The sequence below is a fragment of the Aotus nancymaae genome, unplaced genomic scaffold (assembly GCF_030222135.1).
Source record: "Aotus nancymaae isolate 86718 unplaced genomic scaffold, 86718_ANA_hifiasm-v0.15.2.pri h1tg000006l, whole genome shotgun sequence".
Taxonomy (NCBI): domain Eukaryota; kingdom Metazoa; phylum Chordata; class Mammalia; order Primates; family Aotidae; genus Aotus; species Aotus nancymaae.
In genome coordinates, this window is record NW_026988417.1 from 38,928,725 (window position 1) to 38,948,819 (window position 20,095).

The 20,095-nt window shown below is 36.8% G+C and overlaps 1 protein-coding gene across 5 annotated transcripts in view; it reads left to right on the forward strand.

Annotated features, from left to right (window-relative positions):
• Positions 1 to 19,792, forward strand: part of N4BP2 (NEDD4 binding protein 2) — a 99,159-nt gene extending 79,367 nt beyond the window's left edge. For 4 of the 5 annotated variants that reach the window (XM_064366525.1, XM_064366514.1, XM_064366512.1 and 1 more), the window contains 2 exons: positions 4,133 to 4,256; positions 5,575 to 19,792. In XM_064366525.1, the coding sequence (XP_064222595.1) occupies positions 4,133 to 4,256; positions 5,575 to 5,620 (170 nt within the window). In that variant the 3' untranslated portion in view covers positions 5,621 to 19,792. The remainder of the gene's footprint in view (positions 1 to 4,132; positions 4,257 to 5,574) is intronic. The other variant, XM_064366518.1, reaches the window with a different exon arrangement.
• Positions 19,793 to 20,095: the final 303 nt, after the last annotated feature.

The following is a 20,095-nucleotide window of genomic DNA, read 5'->3' on the forward strand; positions in this document are numbered from 1 at the left end:
GATTTTTCCCTTTTTAAAAGTTTTTAATTTTTTATTTTTGTTTAAAAGAAATAGGACATCTCAATGTATTGCCTAGGCTGGTCTTGAACTCTTGGGCTCAAGTGATCCTCCCACCTTAGCCTTCCAAAGTGCTGGGATTACAGATGTGAGCTACCACACCTGGCCTGAGCCACCATGCCTGGTCCCTTTTTTATTGTTGAATAATATTCCATTGTGTCTATATCATTTTTTTTTCCTTACCCATTTATTTGTTGATTTACATTAGGTTGTTTTCACCTCTTGGCTGTTGTGAATAATGCTTCAGTGAACATGGAAGTGTAGCTATCTCTTAAGATACTGATTTTGTTTTCTTTGGATGTATGCTCAGAAGTGGGATTGCTGGGTCATACACAGTAGGTTTATTTTAAATTTTTTGAGGAACCTCTATACTGTTTCATCTCATTTTGTAGCAGAGGAAACTGATTACTTAAAAAATTTATTGAAATGGAAAATAGGCTGGGTGTGATGACTCACGCTTGTAATCCCAGCACTTTTGGAGCCTGAGGCGGGTGGATCACCTAGGTCAGGAGTTCGAGACCAGCCTGACCAACATGGAGAAACCCTGTCTTTACTAAAAATACAAAATTAGCTGAGTATGGTGGTGAGCGCCTGTAATCCCAGCTACTTGGGAGGCCGAGGCAGGAGAATCTCTTGAACCTGGGAGGCAGAGGTTGCAGTCAGCCAAGATCACACCATTGCACTCCAACCTGGGCAGCGAGAGTGAAGCTGTCTCAAAAAAACACAAACAAAAACAAACAACAAAAAAAACAGAAACAAAAATACAATATGTCTTTACAGAAGCTTGAATATGAATTTCTGCAACAGCCAAAAAGTGGGAATAACCTATATGTTCATTAACTGATGAACACAGAAACAAAATGTGGTAAATCTATACAATGAAATTTAATTTAGCCATGTAGAGAAATGAAGTACTGATACATGCTCCAGCACAGATGGACCTTGTAAACATTATGCTTTGTGAAAGATGAAGACAGATAAAAAGCCATATGTTGTATGATTTCATTTTTACCAATTGTTCGGAGTATGTAAATCTAGAGAGACAAAAAGTAGATTAGTGGTTGCTGGGACCGGAATGGGGAGAATATGGGCAGTGACTGCTAAGAGGCACAGAATTTCTTTGTGAAATGATGGAATGTTCTGGAATTGTGTTGGTTGCACAACAAACATGGTGAATATGCTAAAATCCTTAATTGCATATTTCAAAATGGTTAGTTTTATGTTATGTGAATTTATCTCAATTAAAAAAACTGTTTGAAGAAAAAAGAGTTAAATAATTTGCCCAAGGTGACACTTGGTCAGACCCAAGATGCAGATCCTTTCTGGAAGCCAAGGCCCATCTCCTAGCACGTGTTGCCACCTGTAGTAGCCTGTAGTTACCGTCAGTCAACACTAGATGGCAGTATTGTTGAATAGAAATGTGTCCAATGGAAGATTGTGGCTCTGACCTGCATTGCTTTTTGTCCTGATGAAGGACTGTTAAAATTGGAAATGAATTTTTTAAAAAAGAGAGACATCTTGACCTTATGTCCCTTCTGATTGAAATATATAATGCTACCTATGAAGTATTTTTGCCCCAAAATCAAACTAGGAGCAGATCAAACCTTTAGAACTGACTACTATTTTATAGGGATTTACAGGAGACAGAGGAACGTGTTAAACAACACCATAGGAGTACAGTCAGCGAAGTCCAGACTGTGAAAATCTAGGATAGGCTGGGTGCGGTGGCTCATGCCTGTAATCCCAGCACTTTGGAAGCCTGAGGCAGGCAGAGCACTTGAGGTCAGGAGTTGGAGACCAGCCTGGACTACATGGTGAAATCCCATCTCCACTAAAAATAAAAAATATTAGCTGGGCATGGTATCTCACACCTGTAATCCCAGCCACTTGGGAAACAGAGGCAGGAGAATCACTTGAATCCAGGAGTTGGAGGCTGCAGTAAACTGAGATTGTGCTGCTGCACTCCAGCCTGGGCAACAGAGTGAGACTCCACCTCGGCGGGGCGGGGGGTGGGTGTTGGGGTGGAGGGAGAAAGTCTAGGATAAATGATCCAGTTTTTTTTCAATAAATTGTGAAGAAAAACACCAGGGGAGGGGAAACTTTGTTACTTAAGAAATTTATCAATCAAATACAATGTATAGACTTATTTCAGTCTTGATTCCAACAAATCACTGTTAATACATAGTTTTGAGATAATTGGGGGAAATTTTTGGAAACTAATGATATTAAGGGACTTTTATTTTTTAAGATATGATGGTGCCATTATAGTTATGCTTTTTAAAAGGAGTCCTTATCTTTTATGAGATATGTACTGAAATATTTGCAGTTGAAATAAAAAATCTGGAGTGTGCTTAAAAATGAGTTAAACAGTTCTTTCAACGGTGTTAAACAACAAGAATAGCCTGTATTTGGGAAACTAAACATATACATTAATTCATGCAACAAACATCCTTTAAACTCTTACTTGAGGAACTAGAAAATATTTTCAGAGCAATAAGTGAACTATTAACAGGTGATATGGTATAAATGACTGACCTAAGTGATAAAGGGAACCATAGTGAAGAGAATGAATTATGGTTAGAGATTTAGTTGTTATTATTATTATTTTTTGATAAGTAAACTTTTCCTTTTTGAGACAGAGTCTGGCTCTGTTGCCCGGGCTGGAGTGCAGTTGGTGTGACCTCGGCTCACTCCTCCCAGGTACAAGCCATCTCCTACCTCAGCCTCCCAAGTAGCTGGGACTATAGGCACGCCCCACATAATTTTTGTATTTTTAGTCAAGTTGAGGTTTCGCCATGTTGCCCAGGCTGGTCTTGAACTCCTGAGCTCAAGTGGTCCACCTGCCTTAGTCTCCCAAATTGCTGGGATTACAGGTGTGAGCCACTGTACCTGGCCAAAGCAAACTTTTATATGTAATATAACATATGTAAAGAATAGTGCACAAAGTTACAGTGCAAAAAACATTGTAAAAAGTCTGTAAAAAGGTTTTGCACTATATACCTAGAATTTTGTGCACTGTGAATACCCTTGTGAAGCTAGCACTCAGTTGAATTTTGAACAACATATTGCTTGAAGTAATGGATGGGGAAAAGAGAAGAAGATCATAAACAGACAAGTAATTAGAAATGCAAGAGCAACATATTCTTTTAAAATTCTAGGCTGAATATCATCTTGGGGATGTGATACTTGAAAAAGCATTTGTTTGTATTCTTTTGAAATATTAACACAATTTAATAAGCAGACCTTGAAATGTTTATATTGTGTATGTTTGTATTTTAAATTTAATAATTCAACTCATTAATAGTTTTTTTGTTGTTGTTATTCTGTTCCAGCTTTTATTAGTTTTCAGGATGTATATCCTTGATTTTCACAAGATCATTTTCAAAATGGAACTTCAGTCTTTTAGGAGGCTCAGAGTCCTTTGATGTTTTAAGAACTATCAGGAAAAGTTTGTTAACAATTGATTATCTTTAATAGAAGGACTGCAATCCATGCTGTGATTAGTGGATTTGCTAATAGCTATTACTGGAAGATAATCTATAAAGTAGTTGTGTTATCCCATTTTCCTGATGAGAACATAGGCATAAGAGAAACTAAGTAACTTGTCCATGGTCACACAGTTGTTTAGTGTCGGAACTATGATTCAGAACAAAGCTTGATAGCTTTAGAATATTTAATTAACAGGGTTGTGAAGATTCTTAGTTAATATATATAAGCCATTTAAAGCAGTACTTGACTCCTTGTGTATAATAGTTGTTAAGTATTGTTAATGTTATTATTGCCATTATTATTTCAGGGAGAACTTCTGGTAGTGCACAGAAATCTCTTTCCCTCTAAAGGAAAAAGTCCCACTTAAGTCTTTTGATGGATAGATTACAATGAGGCTATGTATTTTAAAACATTATTTTGGGGGCTTTTTGAGATAGCAATTCTATCTCACTATTACTGTTTTGAGATAGCAAACCCCAAAATCCTCATGAAAATAATTTCGTGTGTGTTTGAATAGCTAAGGTTTGTTTTCTATTGACAATGTAAGATAAATGAATTTTAACTCCCCCAATTTCTATTGTAACAGAATTTAAACAGAATGGTGGGAAGCCCTATTTGTCTGTGATTACGGGGAGAGGAAACCACAGCCAGGGAGGAGTTGCTCGCATCAAACCAGCTGTCATTAAACACCTCATAAGCCATAGCTTCAGGTGAGTGTAGATTTCTGTTATTGATAATGACAACTGCCCATATAGATCTGTATCAGAGATTTCTGTGAGTATAGATTTCTGTTATTGATAATGGCAATGGTCCTAATATAGCTAGGTAAATAAACACTAAAAGCGTGCTCAGAACGATCTGTTAAAAGAGTTAACTAGATTTAATCATCTGATTTTAGCCACAGGTTGATAAATTATGATATAATTTTCTCTGCTGGATTTATGTTGTCTGGTAAACCAGAAATAAGGAAAAATGTGTTTGTTGCCAATAATCATCTGATAAAATTTCTATCATAAATTTAAATTTTTAAAAGAAAGTAAATATATGTGTTTTTTTGATAATGTATTATGCAAAATAGATTACATATATCATATTTTAAGATTTGCTCTTATTCTTTTGAAAGAAAATAAATATTTGTGGATTTTGGATGGAATTGGGGGCTTCTATTGAAATGTAGTTATAATATGGTTATGTTTAAACTTTAGCAAAAATGTTCCAGTTAATATGAATTTGTGTTTTCGTAAGTTAAATGCCATAATGACCTGTGTTGACAAATATGAAATGTTCTTTTTCATTAAGTGATAATTATTTAGTAACAGAAAATGACAAAAAAAGTCAAACATGGAAAATCTGTTGATGGATAGATTTCCCGCAAATGTGTATCATTAGCTCCTACCTACCAATTTCAGTGTAGCATATTTATTTTATGCCACATAATAAGTTATTATTTGGCTACATTATCAAAAATGGTAGCATAATTATGAGCATAAAACAGGTGACATATCAAAATTATTTTTGACATGTCAAGATTATTTTTATAAAAGAAGTAGTTAGACCGGAACATTGTCATGCTGAGATTAATTATTTTAGAGACTAGTCTTTCTTTAAATTCTCTACAGATGAAAGCATCACATGGCCAGATTAGTCAGACTTACCTGATTAATACTGCATTTATACTTTCTATCAGAGATTTCTTCTTGGTGGTTTCATGATGCATCAAGGACTTTATTCTTCCTACAGCATACTCTTTTTCATGAAAATAAAGTTCAGGCTTCACAGGTTTTGACAAATCTTAAGTTATACTAACTGCTAAGTCAGGATCAACCCCCAGTTTTAAATTATTTGTTTTGACTGTAGATAAAATGAACATAAACGTAGATGTTAGTCTTGGATATTGTCTTAATAAGGGTTAATACTTTCGTAGTAAATATTATGTTAAGCATAGGTACTTGGAATTGATTACAAGGTATATTCCCTAGCTAATTTGAAATTTTTATCTTTAAAATAACTCTTTTCTCATTTCTGCAGGTTCTCTGAAATTAAACCAGGGTGCTTGAAAGTCATGCTAAAGTAAAATAAACGTCCTTGAATTAGAAGTATGAAGGTTTGTAGGTTAAAATTACTTTTATTTGAAGTAATTCTACCCTAAACATGTGTTTTATTATAAATAATATTCAGGTATGAAACAAAAAAATTACGATGTTTTTCAAAATCCAAGAGAGGTTTTTTTTTTATTAAATGAATCAAATGCAAATGTATTTCCTGTTAAAACTATTACAGAGAAATTTTATTGATTACAAAATGTCTAAGAAAATTATCAGCTACAGTTTTAAAGTTTAAAGTGCTCTGATTGTTTCTCAGAAAAGGTTATCTTTGTATTAATTGTTGTGGGACATTTAGTAATGTCCTAAAAGTCTTTTGTGAGACGTATTTAAAGTGCTTTGAGACCTGATTCATGCCCTCAAAGACTGGTATTAAAAGAAGAAAAAGGACATAGTAGTGGTCAGTAAAGGAAAAAAGGAGATCTAACAAAAACACTTGAATATTTTTTATTTTCAAAACTAAACACATAAAATGCTTTTATTTTGCCGTATCGTACAGGAAGGAAGACATGTTATTGCACTTTCTTCTGCTTTGTATGTGATCTTGATCTTTTACCTTTTGTTCTGTTCTTCTGTGTGCATTTTATGGGAAGAAAGTTGGGTCTGAGATTATATTGCAATTTTATACTTTATATAGACAGAAAAGTTTTCAGAGAAAAAGAAATGGTTAAATATCTTCCAGATGTTGCTGCCTTATCAAAATGCTTCTAGAACTGTCTATATAAGTGGTATTTCAGACAGTACTAAATACTTATACTTTGTTTTTGAGGCATGTAATTTTTAAACTGCAGTAGGTTAAAATTATATTGACTTAAAAAAATGTAGAAAATATTTTGGTTATAATTGTCCAGGTGCAGTGGCCCATGCCTGTAATCCCATCACCTTTGGAGGCCAGGTTGGGTGGATCACCTGAGGTCAGAAGTTCGAGACCAGCCTGGCCAATGTGGTGAAACCCCATCTCTACTAAAAATACAAAAATTAGCAGGGCATGGTGGTGTGCACATGTAATCCCAGCTATTTGGGAGGCTGAGTCAGGAGAATTGCTTGAACCTGGGAGGCGGAGGTTGCAGTGCACCAAGATTGAGAATGCACCATTGCACTCCAGCCTGGGTGACAGAGCAAGACTCGGTGTCCAAAAAAAAAAAAAGAAAAGAAAAAATCATAAAAGGAATCCTTACAAATTTTCACTTTTATTTCAAAAAAGAACCAACTTTCTCAAAGGAAGTTTTCATTAACTTGTGTTGTTTGGTTAGCTTATAATTTGTTAGTATGCAAGTTAAACCTGTGTAAAGGAGGTTATAATGTGGTTAAGTATAATTTTCCAATATGAGACAATGGCTTAAATTTGTCTTTGGAAATGGAGAAAATTTTCACCATAATTTAATTTTAACAAACAGTTGTGTTGCTTTTTGTTAAGCTTAAACATTTTGGATCAGGAATTATAGGATTGAGTTTGTACCAAAAGAATCATGAAGTACCAGAATGGTTTTCCAAAAGAGCAAACATTTCAATGAAAATAAAACCCCAAAACATTTTTTTATATATCATGATTGCATGCTTTTAAAATAAGGAGCCTTATCATTGAATTTTAGTTCCATAAAAATAAAAATACATGTTTATTATTTAGAAATGATCACTGACTGGTATTTGAAGTATTATTCACACTTATGTTTATAATAATTTGTTTAATACCAACAGTTTAGCACACTTTTTTATAATATCTAGAACAGTTCTATACATTAAAAATAAAGCAATTCCTTTTGACAGCTTACTATAAACTATAATTGTTAATGAAATGAGATATTTCTATGTATAAATTAATGTAAGAGTATGAAAAACAATGCTAAAATGTGGAGTTATTGGAATGTGTGCAACTGCATACTCACTTTCTGTGTTTTTATATTTCCTTACCTGGTTTTTAAAAACCTAACTTTTGGGCACTTCAGCTAGACTTATTTCAATGTTATAATTATGAGTAATGAAGGAGCAGTCAGAAGTTGAGGTGTGGTATTCTGTGGGCAAAAACCAAATGAAAAAAGCTATGTTGTTTATTATATCAGTGTTAATATTATGCCTTATTTTGGTAAATCTTATAGTATATCTTAAGCATTGTTGATAAATATACAGGCAAAGTTTGAGCATCATATGTATTTTTATGAAGTTGCTTAATTGTAACTTGCCTTCCACCCCACTATCTAGCATAGTTTAAGCAACACATAATTATGAAATAAAAGTTTATAATCCCTCCTTTCTTTTTTTTTTGGCAGTTTCTAAATCCTGTATGCTCAAGGTAAAGATAGTTTGGAGATTATAAAAGTTTTCTCTAGTACCCATTTCTAAATCCTGTATGTCAAAGATAGTTTGGAGATTATAAAAATTTTCATGTGTTGGTGTAGGTTGAGTATCCCTAATGAGAAAATTCAAAATCTGAAATGCTTCAAAATCTGAAACTTTTGAGCACAGACATAATGCTCAAGGGAAATACTCATGGAGCATTTTGGATTTTACATTTGTAGGTTAGCGATGCTAAATAAGTAAATATGATGCACATATTCTGAAATCTCCCCACAAACCCCAGCAATCCAAACACTTCTGCTCCTAAACATTTTAAGTAGGAGATACTCACTCAGCCTGTATATTTGTGCCAATACATGACTCATTAGAATGGTTCTTTGTAAACTTAGTATTTTAAAAGTACAGCACTTCTGTAGTTTGGAAGATTTCAGTAATAATTATATTCATTCAGTAGTCTCTTACCGTTATCTGCCAGATGGAAAAGGAGAACTAATGTGGAAACCCCAGAGGGTGTCCAGTTGGACAAGGGAGACACTTGACGCTTAACAGTGTTTTCAGTCTGTCCATCTCTTATTCCAATGTCAGAAATAGAAGTCTTTTTTTTTTTTTTTTTCATATTTTGGCTCTTCATATTTCTCTACATTATTTTAAAGTTACAGTTTCTTCAGTTTGTTAGTATTTCCATACTATTTGCAAGTCTATGGTTTTTAAATACAGGATATATTATATGGTAGAAAATTTGACTTTAAAGCATCTTGAGTATTATATTTTGAAAAGAAAAGCTATACTGCTCTTCTGGATGGTTTCCATCCTTTATTTTGGTCTTTTTCTTTTTGAATTCAAGGGTTTTGTATGCTTAGAAAGTGGACATGTATAATAGTGAGATTGATTATTTCTGAGCTGGAAATTGGAAACTTTTGAAACTCAGGAAATTGCTCTGACAATATTTTAACTGCTCTCAATTTAAGAAAATGACTATGTGTATAAAAAAGACAAAAATAAGGTGTGCTGTGTTTTCCAAGTGCTTTTCCATTGTGCAATGAGGTGAAGTTTGGTAATTTTTCGGTGTAGTAGTTAAATATTGCTTATTTTTATTTACATGTAAAGAAAACATTTAAATGTTTATGTGGCCAAAAAAGTGTCATTTAAAAGGTAAAGTAAGTTTATGTAGAATGTATGTTAACGGTGCTTATTTTTAAAATGTAATTCAAGTTTACAGTATTACTTAATGCTTCTTTACAGAATTTAAAAGAGAAACAAGGCTAGAACACATCTATACCCTGAAGAGCCTTTTATAACTTCCTATTATATGATGACAAAGTTCATTATTTTCCTTAAAGTTGAGCAGTTGACTTTTATGGTCCAATGATGAACTTATACTTAATAAATGAATTAACTGTGAGACTTCTCATTAAAATACAATATTGTAGCTATCAGTTAGAGAATATATTATAAAATTTTCAGGCAGTATATCAGAAAAAAATGTTTTATTTGTACTGTAAAGAAAATGTGATTTTGCTGTTAACTCTGTACTTTTTAAATTGAAAATGTTTTATAACTTTGCTTTTAAAATTTCTTATGAAGCCATTTGCAAATTACATGCTTAATTTAATAAAGTACTTTAGCCACAGTCCAGTGTGAGGAAATCTTTCATTTGATGTATTAAGGTTAGTGGTTTAAATATTTTTAAATATTTATGTGTAACTTTGTAATTTCAGGGTAAAGTGCCATAAAAATTTTATTTCTGTGCCACAACTTTTCTTCTAGTTTATTTTCTGTAGCAAATTAGAGTCCACTTTTGAACCTGATAAATGGATTAGCTATGGTTTGTCTCTTCACACCCTGTATCTTTTGACTGACATCAGAATTAAGAATTATATCTCTTAGAGGCCAGGCATGGTAGCTCATGCTTGTAATCCCAGCACTTTGGGAGGCTGAGACAGGCAGGTTGCTTGAGGTCAGGAGTTTACGACCAGCCTGGCCAACATGGTGAAATTCTGTCTCTACAAAAAATACAAAAAATTAGCTAGGCATGGTGGCTTGCACCTGTTATCCCAGTTTTTTGGGAGGCTGAGGCACAAGAATTGCTTGAGCCTGGGAGGTGGAGGTTACAATGAGCCGAGACTGTGCCACTGAACTCCAGCCTGGGCAACAGAGCAAAATTCCTTCTCAAGAAGAAAGAAAAAAAAAAGGCTGGGGGCAGTAGTTCACGCCTGTAATCCCAGCACTTTGGGAGGCTGAGGTGGGTGGATCACCTGAGGGTAGGAGTTTAAGACCAGCCTGACTAACATGGAGAAACCCCATCTCTAATGAAAATACAGAATTAGCTGGATGTGGTGGTGCATGCTGTAATCCGAGCTACTCAGGAGGTGGAGGTTGCAGTGAGCCGAGATTGCGCCATTGCACTCCAGCCTGAGCAACAAGAGCAAAACTCCACCTCATAAAAATAATCTCTTAGAGACTCAAGTAATACTTTAAATAATATTAATGACCTTTGGACTTTGTATTTGAGTCCAAAGCAGAGTTATTCACTCATTTTGCAAGGACTTAAACATATTTATCCAACAAACATTTAGAGCACTTGTTATTGGGGTTACAGTGTAAATGTGATAGAACTTTTATCCGGGGTTATAATTATTCTTATCAACTACTATGTGTATAGTGACTTATACTATGATACTTTTGTATATGTTATATTTTAAATCTCAAGAGAATTTTATTACATAGGTAGTGTTATCCCAATTTAATGAATAAAGCCACATAGAGAAGTTAACTGGTTTGCTGTTTAATGTCAAAGGTATAACTTGAACCTAGGTTCTCTGACTCCCAATGTAGAGCAGCTGCATTTGTGCTAAGAAAGAATAGTTACTTATAAAGAGATAATATTCTACTGTCCTCTCCAGAGAATTGTGGCTCAACAGTATATTTTTTTGAAACCTGACATCTATGAATCTGCTTTCTTCCTTTATATGAAAGCTGGTACTTTGGAAAACTCCAAATTACTAGTAGCTAAAGGTAAAAGGTTAATTTTTTTCTTCCTATAAAATTCCAGAGATAAAAATTCCAGGACTGTTGGGAATCTTCTTTTTTTTTTGGGATTCTAGGAAAGTTCACCATTCTGCCATACCCAAGATAATGGCCTTCATTTTCCTAGGCCAGGGTGGGTGGCTACATCTCTGACTCTCAAATCTATATTCTACTGGAGGAAAGACAAAGAAAAAGGGAGCAAAAGGCAAATGCCAGTGGTCTTAAAGATGATATTTGGAGGCTGCCGTAGGATACTTCTACTTACATCCTATTGGCCAGAAGCTAGTCATGTCATGTCTAGCTGCAGGGGAAGCTGGGAAATTGTCTTTTTCAGACTGCCATGTTCTGCTGAAATTTGATATTCTTTTGGAGGAAAGAGAATGGATATTAGAAGAATGAATAGCTGTGTCTGCCATATCATTTTTTATCATTATATGCAAATGATGTGAAAATCAGTTCTCGATACATTCCTTCAACAATCTTTGTTGATGACTTCTGAGTGTTAGGAATCAAAGAAAGAAAATCACAGTTTTGTTTTTTTTTTGAGATGGATTCTCACTCTGTCACCCAGGCTGGAGTACAGTGGCACAGTCTCTTGTGTACCTGTGATTACAGGCACCCACTACCATGCCCAGCTCATTTTTGTAGTTTTAGTAGAGACGGGGTTTCACCATGTTTTGGCCAGGCTGGTCTTAAACTTCTGACCTTAGGTGATCCACCCGCCTTGGCCTCCCAAAGTGCTGTGATTACAGGTGTGAACAACTGTGCCCGGCTTGGGAATTTTATTCAGGGAGGATTGCTCTATATGATCCTGTTCTAGCCTCAAATAGGAAAGAACTAAATGACATGGACTAGCTTAATAAGTGCTAATGGCAGGAATTACTTTAGTCAAAGCATGTTCTTGGCATTGCTGCATCAGCCTGCCCTATTTAATGTAGGATATATTTACAGATGTCTCCCACTTAGGATGGTTTGACTTACTATTTACAGATGTCTCCCACTTAGGATGGTTTGACTTACTTTTCAATTTTATGATGGTGTGAATGCCATATGCATTTAGTAGAAACCATCCTTCAAAGTTTCAATGTTGATTTTTTTTGTGTGTGCTAGTGATGGGTTAGGGATATGCAGTGTGATACTCTCCTGTGATGGGTAGCGGAGTCAGCCACGCTAACATTAACTTTTCTAAGCACATTTAATGTAGGCTAGGCTAAACTATGATGTTCCGTATCTTAGGGGTATTGGATGCATTTTCCACTTACAATATTTTCAACTTATAGTGAGTTTATTACATAAGTGACCCCATTGTAAGTTGAGGAACATCTTTATTTCACACACGTTTCTTATTTAGAAAATTCAGACTGGGAGAGTTGGGGAAACAAAATAATTCTGAATGAAATTATTAAACACACACTAAAAACTGCATAGTTGATAAGATAAAAGGGGCTTAGGTCAGAAATCTAAGTGAAAATATTAGAGGCAGTTTTGCAAAAGGTGCCTCTGCTCCTGACTCATGTTGAGTTTCAGTTTTCAGTTTTGGGGTGGAGAGACAGATGACAAAGGGCAGCAGACTTTAAGACACTCCATAAAGCTAACACCCCACAGAGCTTTGTCCTCAGTGGGGATGGGGATGAATAAAATAATTTCGCCCTCCTTCCCACCCCCAGAAGGGCTGCAAGGAATATCGTCTTGGCATGAGCGGAAGAGGTCAAATAATCAGTCAATCCTGACAAGTTAAAATCACTACTGGCCCTCGCAGAATAACAGCCCGAAGTCATAACACCTAGAGTAGTTAAAAAAAAAAAAAAAAAGCGGAGAATTGAATTGGTAGAGGTCCTGGCCATTAGCTACCTGGCAAATGCAAACACAAATTTTCTCAGGGAGAATCCACCCTCATCTTGGAGAATTAGGTCTGATCAAGGCTGCGGATCCAACAACCCATTTATTGGGATTACAGAGGACAGAGGAATATGTCAGACATCACCATCGGGATGCAGTTACCAGGATAGACTGGGAAACTGACAACACAGTTTCTTTAAGTTTCAGATAAAATAAAACCACACAGGTGGAGGGAGAACTTACACATTGAGGCATAAGCATATACCAGTTGCAATTTGTGGACCTTTTTTAGGTACTAGTTGACAGTCACACGACAGTTGGCAATGTGAACATTGACTTGATAATTAAAGAACGATTGTTTTTTAGGGATGATGTGGCTGTATTTTTAAAAGGATCTCCATTTTTAAAAAAGAGATATGTGCTGAAATATGTATGTAAAATGATACAATGTCAGCGATTTAGTTCAAAATAAGATGGAGGAAATGGGCGTGGGTACTTAGGAAACAAGATTGCCCATAAGTTTGTAAATAGGAAAGATGGGTGTTATACGAGAATGTCTACTTTTGAATATATGAAAAGCTCTATAAAAAAGCATTTTTAGGCCGGATGCGGTGGGTCATGCCTGTAATCCCAGCACTTTGGGAGGCCAAGGCAGGTGGATCACAGGGTCAGGAGTTCGAGGCCAGCCTGGCCAAGATGGTGGAACACTGTCTCTACTAAAAAAACAAAAATTAGCCAGGCATGGTGGCGAGTGCCTGTAATCCCAGCTACTCAGGAGGCTGTGGCAGGAGAATCGTTTGAACCTAGGAGGCAGAGGTTGCCATGAGCCGAGATTGTGCCACTGCATTCTAGCCTGGGCGACAGAGCAAGACTCCATCTCAAAAAGAAAAAATCATTTTTAAAAATTTGGTGGAAGAGCTGGAGAAGTGGATTCTAGATCTGGCTTTGGGGATGAATTCCAGAATGCTGCAGAATTAACCTGCATAGTAGCTGCTACCTCTGCTGTAATTTAAAGGTGAGGAATCAGGAGGCCACCATGGCACTATTGCCACAACTATCTCTTACCATTTTCAGAGCTGGTGACTAGGCACCAGAAAAGTGTTGTAGAAAACCTGACATCTCCACCATTTGCCTTTTGAGCAGAATGAGCCATACCAGTGAGTAGATGGTCTCCACCTTACTTTTGCCTTCCAAATCTCATTGGACTGTATCTAGTTGGTAGAAACTAATGTATTCTAACGTATATAGAATTTTACTTTCAAGAAAGATCTGGGAAATGTTTTAAATTTTACAGAAAGACTTATTAGAAGTAGAGCTGGGGCCAGGTGTGGTGGCTCACACCTGTAATTCCAACACTTTGGGAGGCCAAGGCAGCCAGATCACTTGAGGTCAGGAGTTTGAGACCATCCTGGCCAAGATGGTGAAACCCTGTCTCTACTAAAAATATAAAAATTAGCAGGTGTGGTGGCACGTGCCTATAATCCTAGCTACTCAGGAGGCTGAGGCAGGAGAATTGCTTGAACCTGGGAGTCAGAGGTTGTGGTTAGCCGAGATTGCACCATTGCACTCCAGCCTGGGTGACAGAGCGAGAATCCGTCTCAAAGGAGGAGAAGAAGAAATAGAGCTGGAGGATTAATATCAAATGTTCATATTTGCTACACTGATGGTACTTGTCAAACCAGGTATAGAAATAAAATGGCTTGACATATTAGTCACAAAAGCATTGCATGTCAACTGAGGTAATTAGAGATGTGGCAGGGAGTACCCCAAGTCCAAGTCCAAGATAAACAGGGTATATTTCAGGAGCATTGGTTTTACTCAATGGCAAATAATATACATTATTATTTAATGTAGCTTATTGGTGTATGTATTAGGGTTCTCCAGAATAAATAGGAGATAGGGGATTTATTAGGAGAATTGGTTCCTGCAATTACGGAGGCTGAGAAGTTCCACTCCAGGCCACCTGCAAACTGGAGAACCAGGGAAGCCAGTAACATGGCCCAGTACAAGTCCGAAGGCCTCAGAGCCAGGGAAGCTGATGGTATATCTCAGTCCAAGTCTAAAGTTCTCAGAATCCAGGGGAGAGGACCCCATGTGGGCCTCTCCAAAGGCTGCTTGAGTGTCCTTAAAAGAAGGTGGCTGATTTCCCCAGAATAGGTAATCCATGTGAGCAAAACAGAAACAACAATACCTTTTATGACTTATTATTGGAAGTTTTTTGCAGTTATCTGCCAGATTCTATTTGTTAGAACCAAGCCACTGAATTCAGCTAACTTTGAAGCATAGTAGGATTAGCTCTACCTTTTGAAGGATACAATGTCAAAGAATTTGTGTATGCATTTGGAAGCTGTTATGTCTACTATGTTCTAGGCACCACTAGATACTTTGCAGATGTACCCAGTATAGTCATAACCACCCAGTGGGGTAGGTATTACTGTCCGCATGGCAGACATTGGTGTCCTACCCAACAGGTATTCTTTCTATCACAGCTCTTTTTGTTCAGTTATCTGGTGGCAGTGTGCTCAGAGAAGATCAACCCCTCTGTAGCTCCTGCAGGTGAATTTTGATTGGTGGAAAAGCCCATCATGGCAGTGTCATTTCCCCTTGCCAGTGACTAAAGGATGGATATATGATCATGCCAATGAGAATTCTGTTAGAATGGTTCCAGGAAAGGTTTTCCTCACGAATACAGAGAAACACATAGGGAGAAACACACTCTTGTTCAGTGAGACTCTGTTTCTGTATGTGATGTCTGGGATTGCAGTTGCCTTGTTGAAACCATGAAGAGACAAACCTAAGGCCCAAGCCAAAGTGCTAAGGATGGTGAGTGTATGTGTAGAGAAGAAAAATCCTCTGTTTTTGATGATCTCATTGAGCCCCTGAATTAACCCTGGAACTGACTTTTAGTGAGCTACCTTTGTTTGGGTTTTGTGTTGCAGCTGAAAGCATCCTAATGACTTGATGTACCCCATTTTACAGACTGGGAGACATGTTCAGAGAGATTATAGAATTTGCCAAAACTTTCTCAGCTAATAATAGCAGAGCCAGGTTTCAGACTGAGATGTCTATGTTCTTAGCACCTAGTACTTTCTTTATCACTTAAGTGACTTCTCAAGCAATTCTCAGGAATCAGAGAGGAGAAACAGAGATATCAGTTGGTTTCAGCAGAGGTAGTGATTGGCAGACAGGTATGAGAAGGAGTCAGTGTGGGAAGGAAAGAAGACAAAATTCAGGATGCTGTGTGTGTAAGGTTGAAAAACTCGACAGTTAGATACAGGCTGGTAAGGAGTCAAGTGGAATCCAGAGGGGGCCAACAGACTGGAATAGTGGAGGTGAGTAGTGAAGGTATAGTTGAGGTAAGAACAGATTCAGAAAGTTTGAGTGGGGAGGGAAAGTGGAAGGAGGTTGTAGGAAGGCAGAGAACTTTAGAGTTCAGGATATTCGGATGTGGGTGTTTGTTCTAAGGGAGTTTGATTTGTGGCTGAGCATGGAGATGATGGTATACAGAGTGGAGAAGGTCACAGAATTGATAGCAAATTTCTGGATCATCCACTTTGTGTACATATTAACTATGAAAGGGATAGGTAGTGCAGTGGAGAGAAGATTGAAAGTCAGTCTGCTGTAAGTCTGGGTGAATTAAAAATGTTTTCTTTATTTGCGTGGTCCCCATTCTTCACACTGATAGGATCTGACTCAATACAGCCCCACGTTGAAGAAAGATTTATAGATTATTCTGTTTTAATCTGCTGCTTTGGCCAGACTGGAGAGACGAGATGGATAGGGTCACTGGGAGGGGCCGAAAGGAGATGATTGTGAGAAATGGAGTTTCCTAGGTCTTTCTGAAACAGTTTTCTGCAGCGGGATCTCACTGTTTTGTTTGAAGTTGCTTGTTGCCTGTTTATTTAATCCACCTGAATTTATGAAAACCAACAAAATAGGCTTACAAATTACCCTTTATTTCAGATTATTGCAGTTTCCCTATTTTTAGAAACAAAGGAAACTCTGCTGATCCCTTTGCTGATACTCTGAAGACTGCTGATCTCTCTGCTAGTTGTAGAATAAGAAGAGCTTACTGTCTTAAGCTCTGGGCTATGATTTTCTTTTCATTGTTCTGTCCTTTCTTAAGTAAAATTAATTTTTTCTTTCAAAAATAATTTTTGGCAGTGGGTTACATAGGAATCTATTTTTAAAGTACCTTATGAATTTTATATTACCTTCATGGAATCATTAGTTAGAATATCTGAATATAGTTTCTCCTTTGTCCCTTATATTTCTTGGTTCCTGTCCTTAGAGTCTTGTTAATAGTTTTAGGTCATATTTCTGTGATTTTGTTGTAAGCTAACTCAAATCTTTTTTTGGAAATAGGATAAAAATCAATCTGTACTTTTTTTTTTTTGACTTACTCTGTTACCCAGGCTGGAGTGCAGTGGCGCGATCACAGCCCACTGCAACTTTTGCTCCTGGGCTCAAGCGATCTTTGTGCCTCAGCCTCCCGAGTAGCTGGAACCACACGTGCGCGCCACCACTTCTGGCTAATTTGTGTATTTATAGTAGAGATGGGGTTTTGCCATGTTGGCCAGGCTGGTCTTGAACACCTGGTCTTAAGTGCTCCATCTGCCTTGGTCTCCCAAAGTGCTGGGATTACAGATGTGAGCCACCACCTGTAGTTTAAGGGATAAAGAAGCAAGGAAAAGAGTACTCACAGTGTGATCCATTAGTGTGTTTTTTGAAAGGATATGTGTAGATAGATCCACTGATATACTACTATACATCTCTCTCTATGTACATATATGTGTGTGTATATGTATATATAAATGCAAACCCACACATAGAGTGAACAGAATAGATTCTAGGCCCCTTATGATTCAGCTTCAGAGGATTTCATGTTCAGAAGTCAGTATTCCTCAAAGAACTTATAGGAAACATTTGTGTTTTATGTAGCACAAGCTGAAGTTGGTTTTCCCTACATATTCTGTCTCCCACTCTCACATCCCATATATACCCCAAAGCCTCTGTCTCTGTATTTCTTCCTCTCCTCCTTTTCACCAGAACCCTCCCTGACATCTCTACCACTGCTAGGCCTTACCTATATCCCTTCCCATTTTCTTTCTGTTTTCTTCTGCCTGTAGTGAATAGTTCTATGCCTTTTGGATATAAATCTCTCATCTCAGCTTCCTTGGTTCTTCTCATAGAACACACCTCCCTCCCATTTATTTTATCTACACACTAAGACAATGGAAGGAGGGAGTATAGCCAGTGGGAAGCAGTCAGGGTGCAAATACTGGCATTTTTTTTTTTTTTTAGTAGGCAGGAGGAAGAAAGTTATGAATACTCCCATAGTAGTAAGTTTTCCCCTTTTTCACACAAAGAATTTCTGAAGGATTCTGTAAGTAACTGTGAACAGCAGGTTATCTTGTGGGATAGGCCTGTGGGGTCAGAGGTAGGAGAGTGAGATTTTGCCTTCATTGTCTGAACAGTTTTTGTTTTAAAACTACATATATTGCTATTAGAAAGCCATTAAGAAATAGAGATAATTGGCTGGGTATGGTGGCTCACACCTGTAATCCCAACACTTTGGGAGGCCAAGGCAGGCGGATCACCTGAGGTTGGGAGTTTGACACCAGCCTGACCAACATGGAAAAACCCTGCCTCTACTAAATATACAAAATTAGCTGATATGGTGGTGCATGCCTGTAATCCCAGCTACTCGGGAGGCTGAGGCAGGAGAATTGCTTGAACCCGGGAGGCGGAGGTTGTGGTGAGCCGAGATCGCGCCACTACACTCCAGCCTGGGCAACAAGAGCGAAACTTCTTCTCAAAAAAAAAAAAAAAAATGTGTGTATGTGTGTGTGTATATATATTTAATAGATGTACTTTTTATTTTAAAATTTTGTGGATACATAGTAGGTGTATACATTTATGGAGTACATGAGTTATTTTTGATACAGGCATGCAGTGCATATAATCACATCAGGGTAAATGGGATATCCATCCCCTCAAGCATTTATCCTTTCTTTGTGTTACAAACAATTCACTTATTTAGTTGTTTAAAAATGTACACTAAATTATTGTTGACTGTAATCACTCTTTTGTGCTATTAAATACTTGATCTTATTCAAACTATACTTTTACAGTTTAAAACATAGTGAAAATGTTATACTTGATATTAGAGTGAATTATCCAGTGTACAAATTATATGTATTTTATTATGTTTCTCTTTAGGCTGCCTTCTAGTACCAAATGTGATAGTCAGATAATTGAGCTGATATTTGTGATGATCTGATAGTATCAGGAAAAGCACTAATCTGCCCTTTTAACTCATAAATGGATACAACTGCTGGAAGAAGGGAGGACAGATCCAAGAGATCTAATTGGAGTTCCAGAGTGAATACAAGAGAAAAGCCAGATTTAATAGAAGTATATTTCCTGAGCTGAATAAAGCCTTATATTTGCAGGTTGAAAGTGTTCTTTAAATTCCAGGCAGGATTGATAAGAAAAGGCATATAGCTAAACATACTCTGACAGAATTCCTGAATCTCAAAGTTAAGGAGAAAAATATATAAGATTCCAGACAGAAAGAAGCTATTTACAATGGGAAAAGAATTGGACTGGCATCAGACAGTGGAATCATATCTATACCTGTTAAGAGAAAAGGAAAGTAACCGAAGAAGTCTCTTTCTAGCCAAGCATCGTTCACCTGCCGGAGTGAAAGAGATGCAGAAAGGATTCCAAGACTCTATCATCTGCATATCCCCATATGAAGAAAATGAAAAGAGGACTAACTAAATAACAAATTAATGAGAATAGAGACTTCAAGAAATGAGAAGGTAAAGTAGAAAGGGAAAATGATGAGTGAACCACAAGCTTTGTAATATACATTGGCATGTATATTAATATACTTGGATGATGATGAAATCACTGGAAATGTGTACTGTATGTGTTAAATAAATACTCTTAAGATAAATGAGACTCACTTAACTAGAGCCTGGGAGTAAAAGTTGCAGTTTTTCTCAGCAAAACCTAAGAGGTGGTATTGGAGGAAAGGGAGGAAGAAGTAAAAACATTCTAAAAGTATTACCTTATTGGGTGGAGGGAAAGTATCAAGGAATAGAGTAACTTGGTGGGGAAATAGTATATTCTTACTATTAATAAGAACAAAGTAATAAAATATGTGTTTAATGATGTGTGTTAAAAAAGAACATAACCACTAATGGAGTGGGAAAGCATATCGTTTTGAAATTATAAGAGGAAACAAGGGAACAAACTGTAACTTGATCTTACCAGTA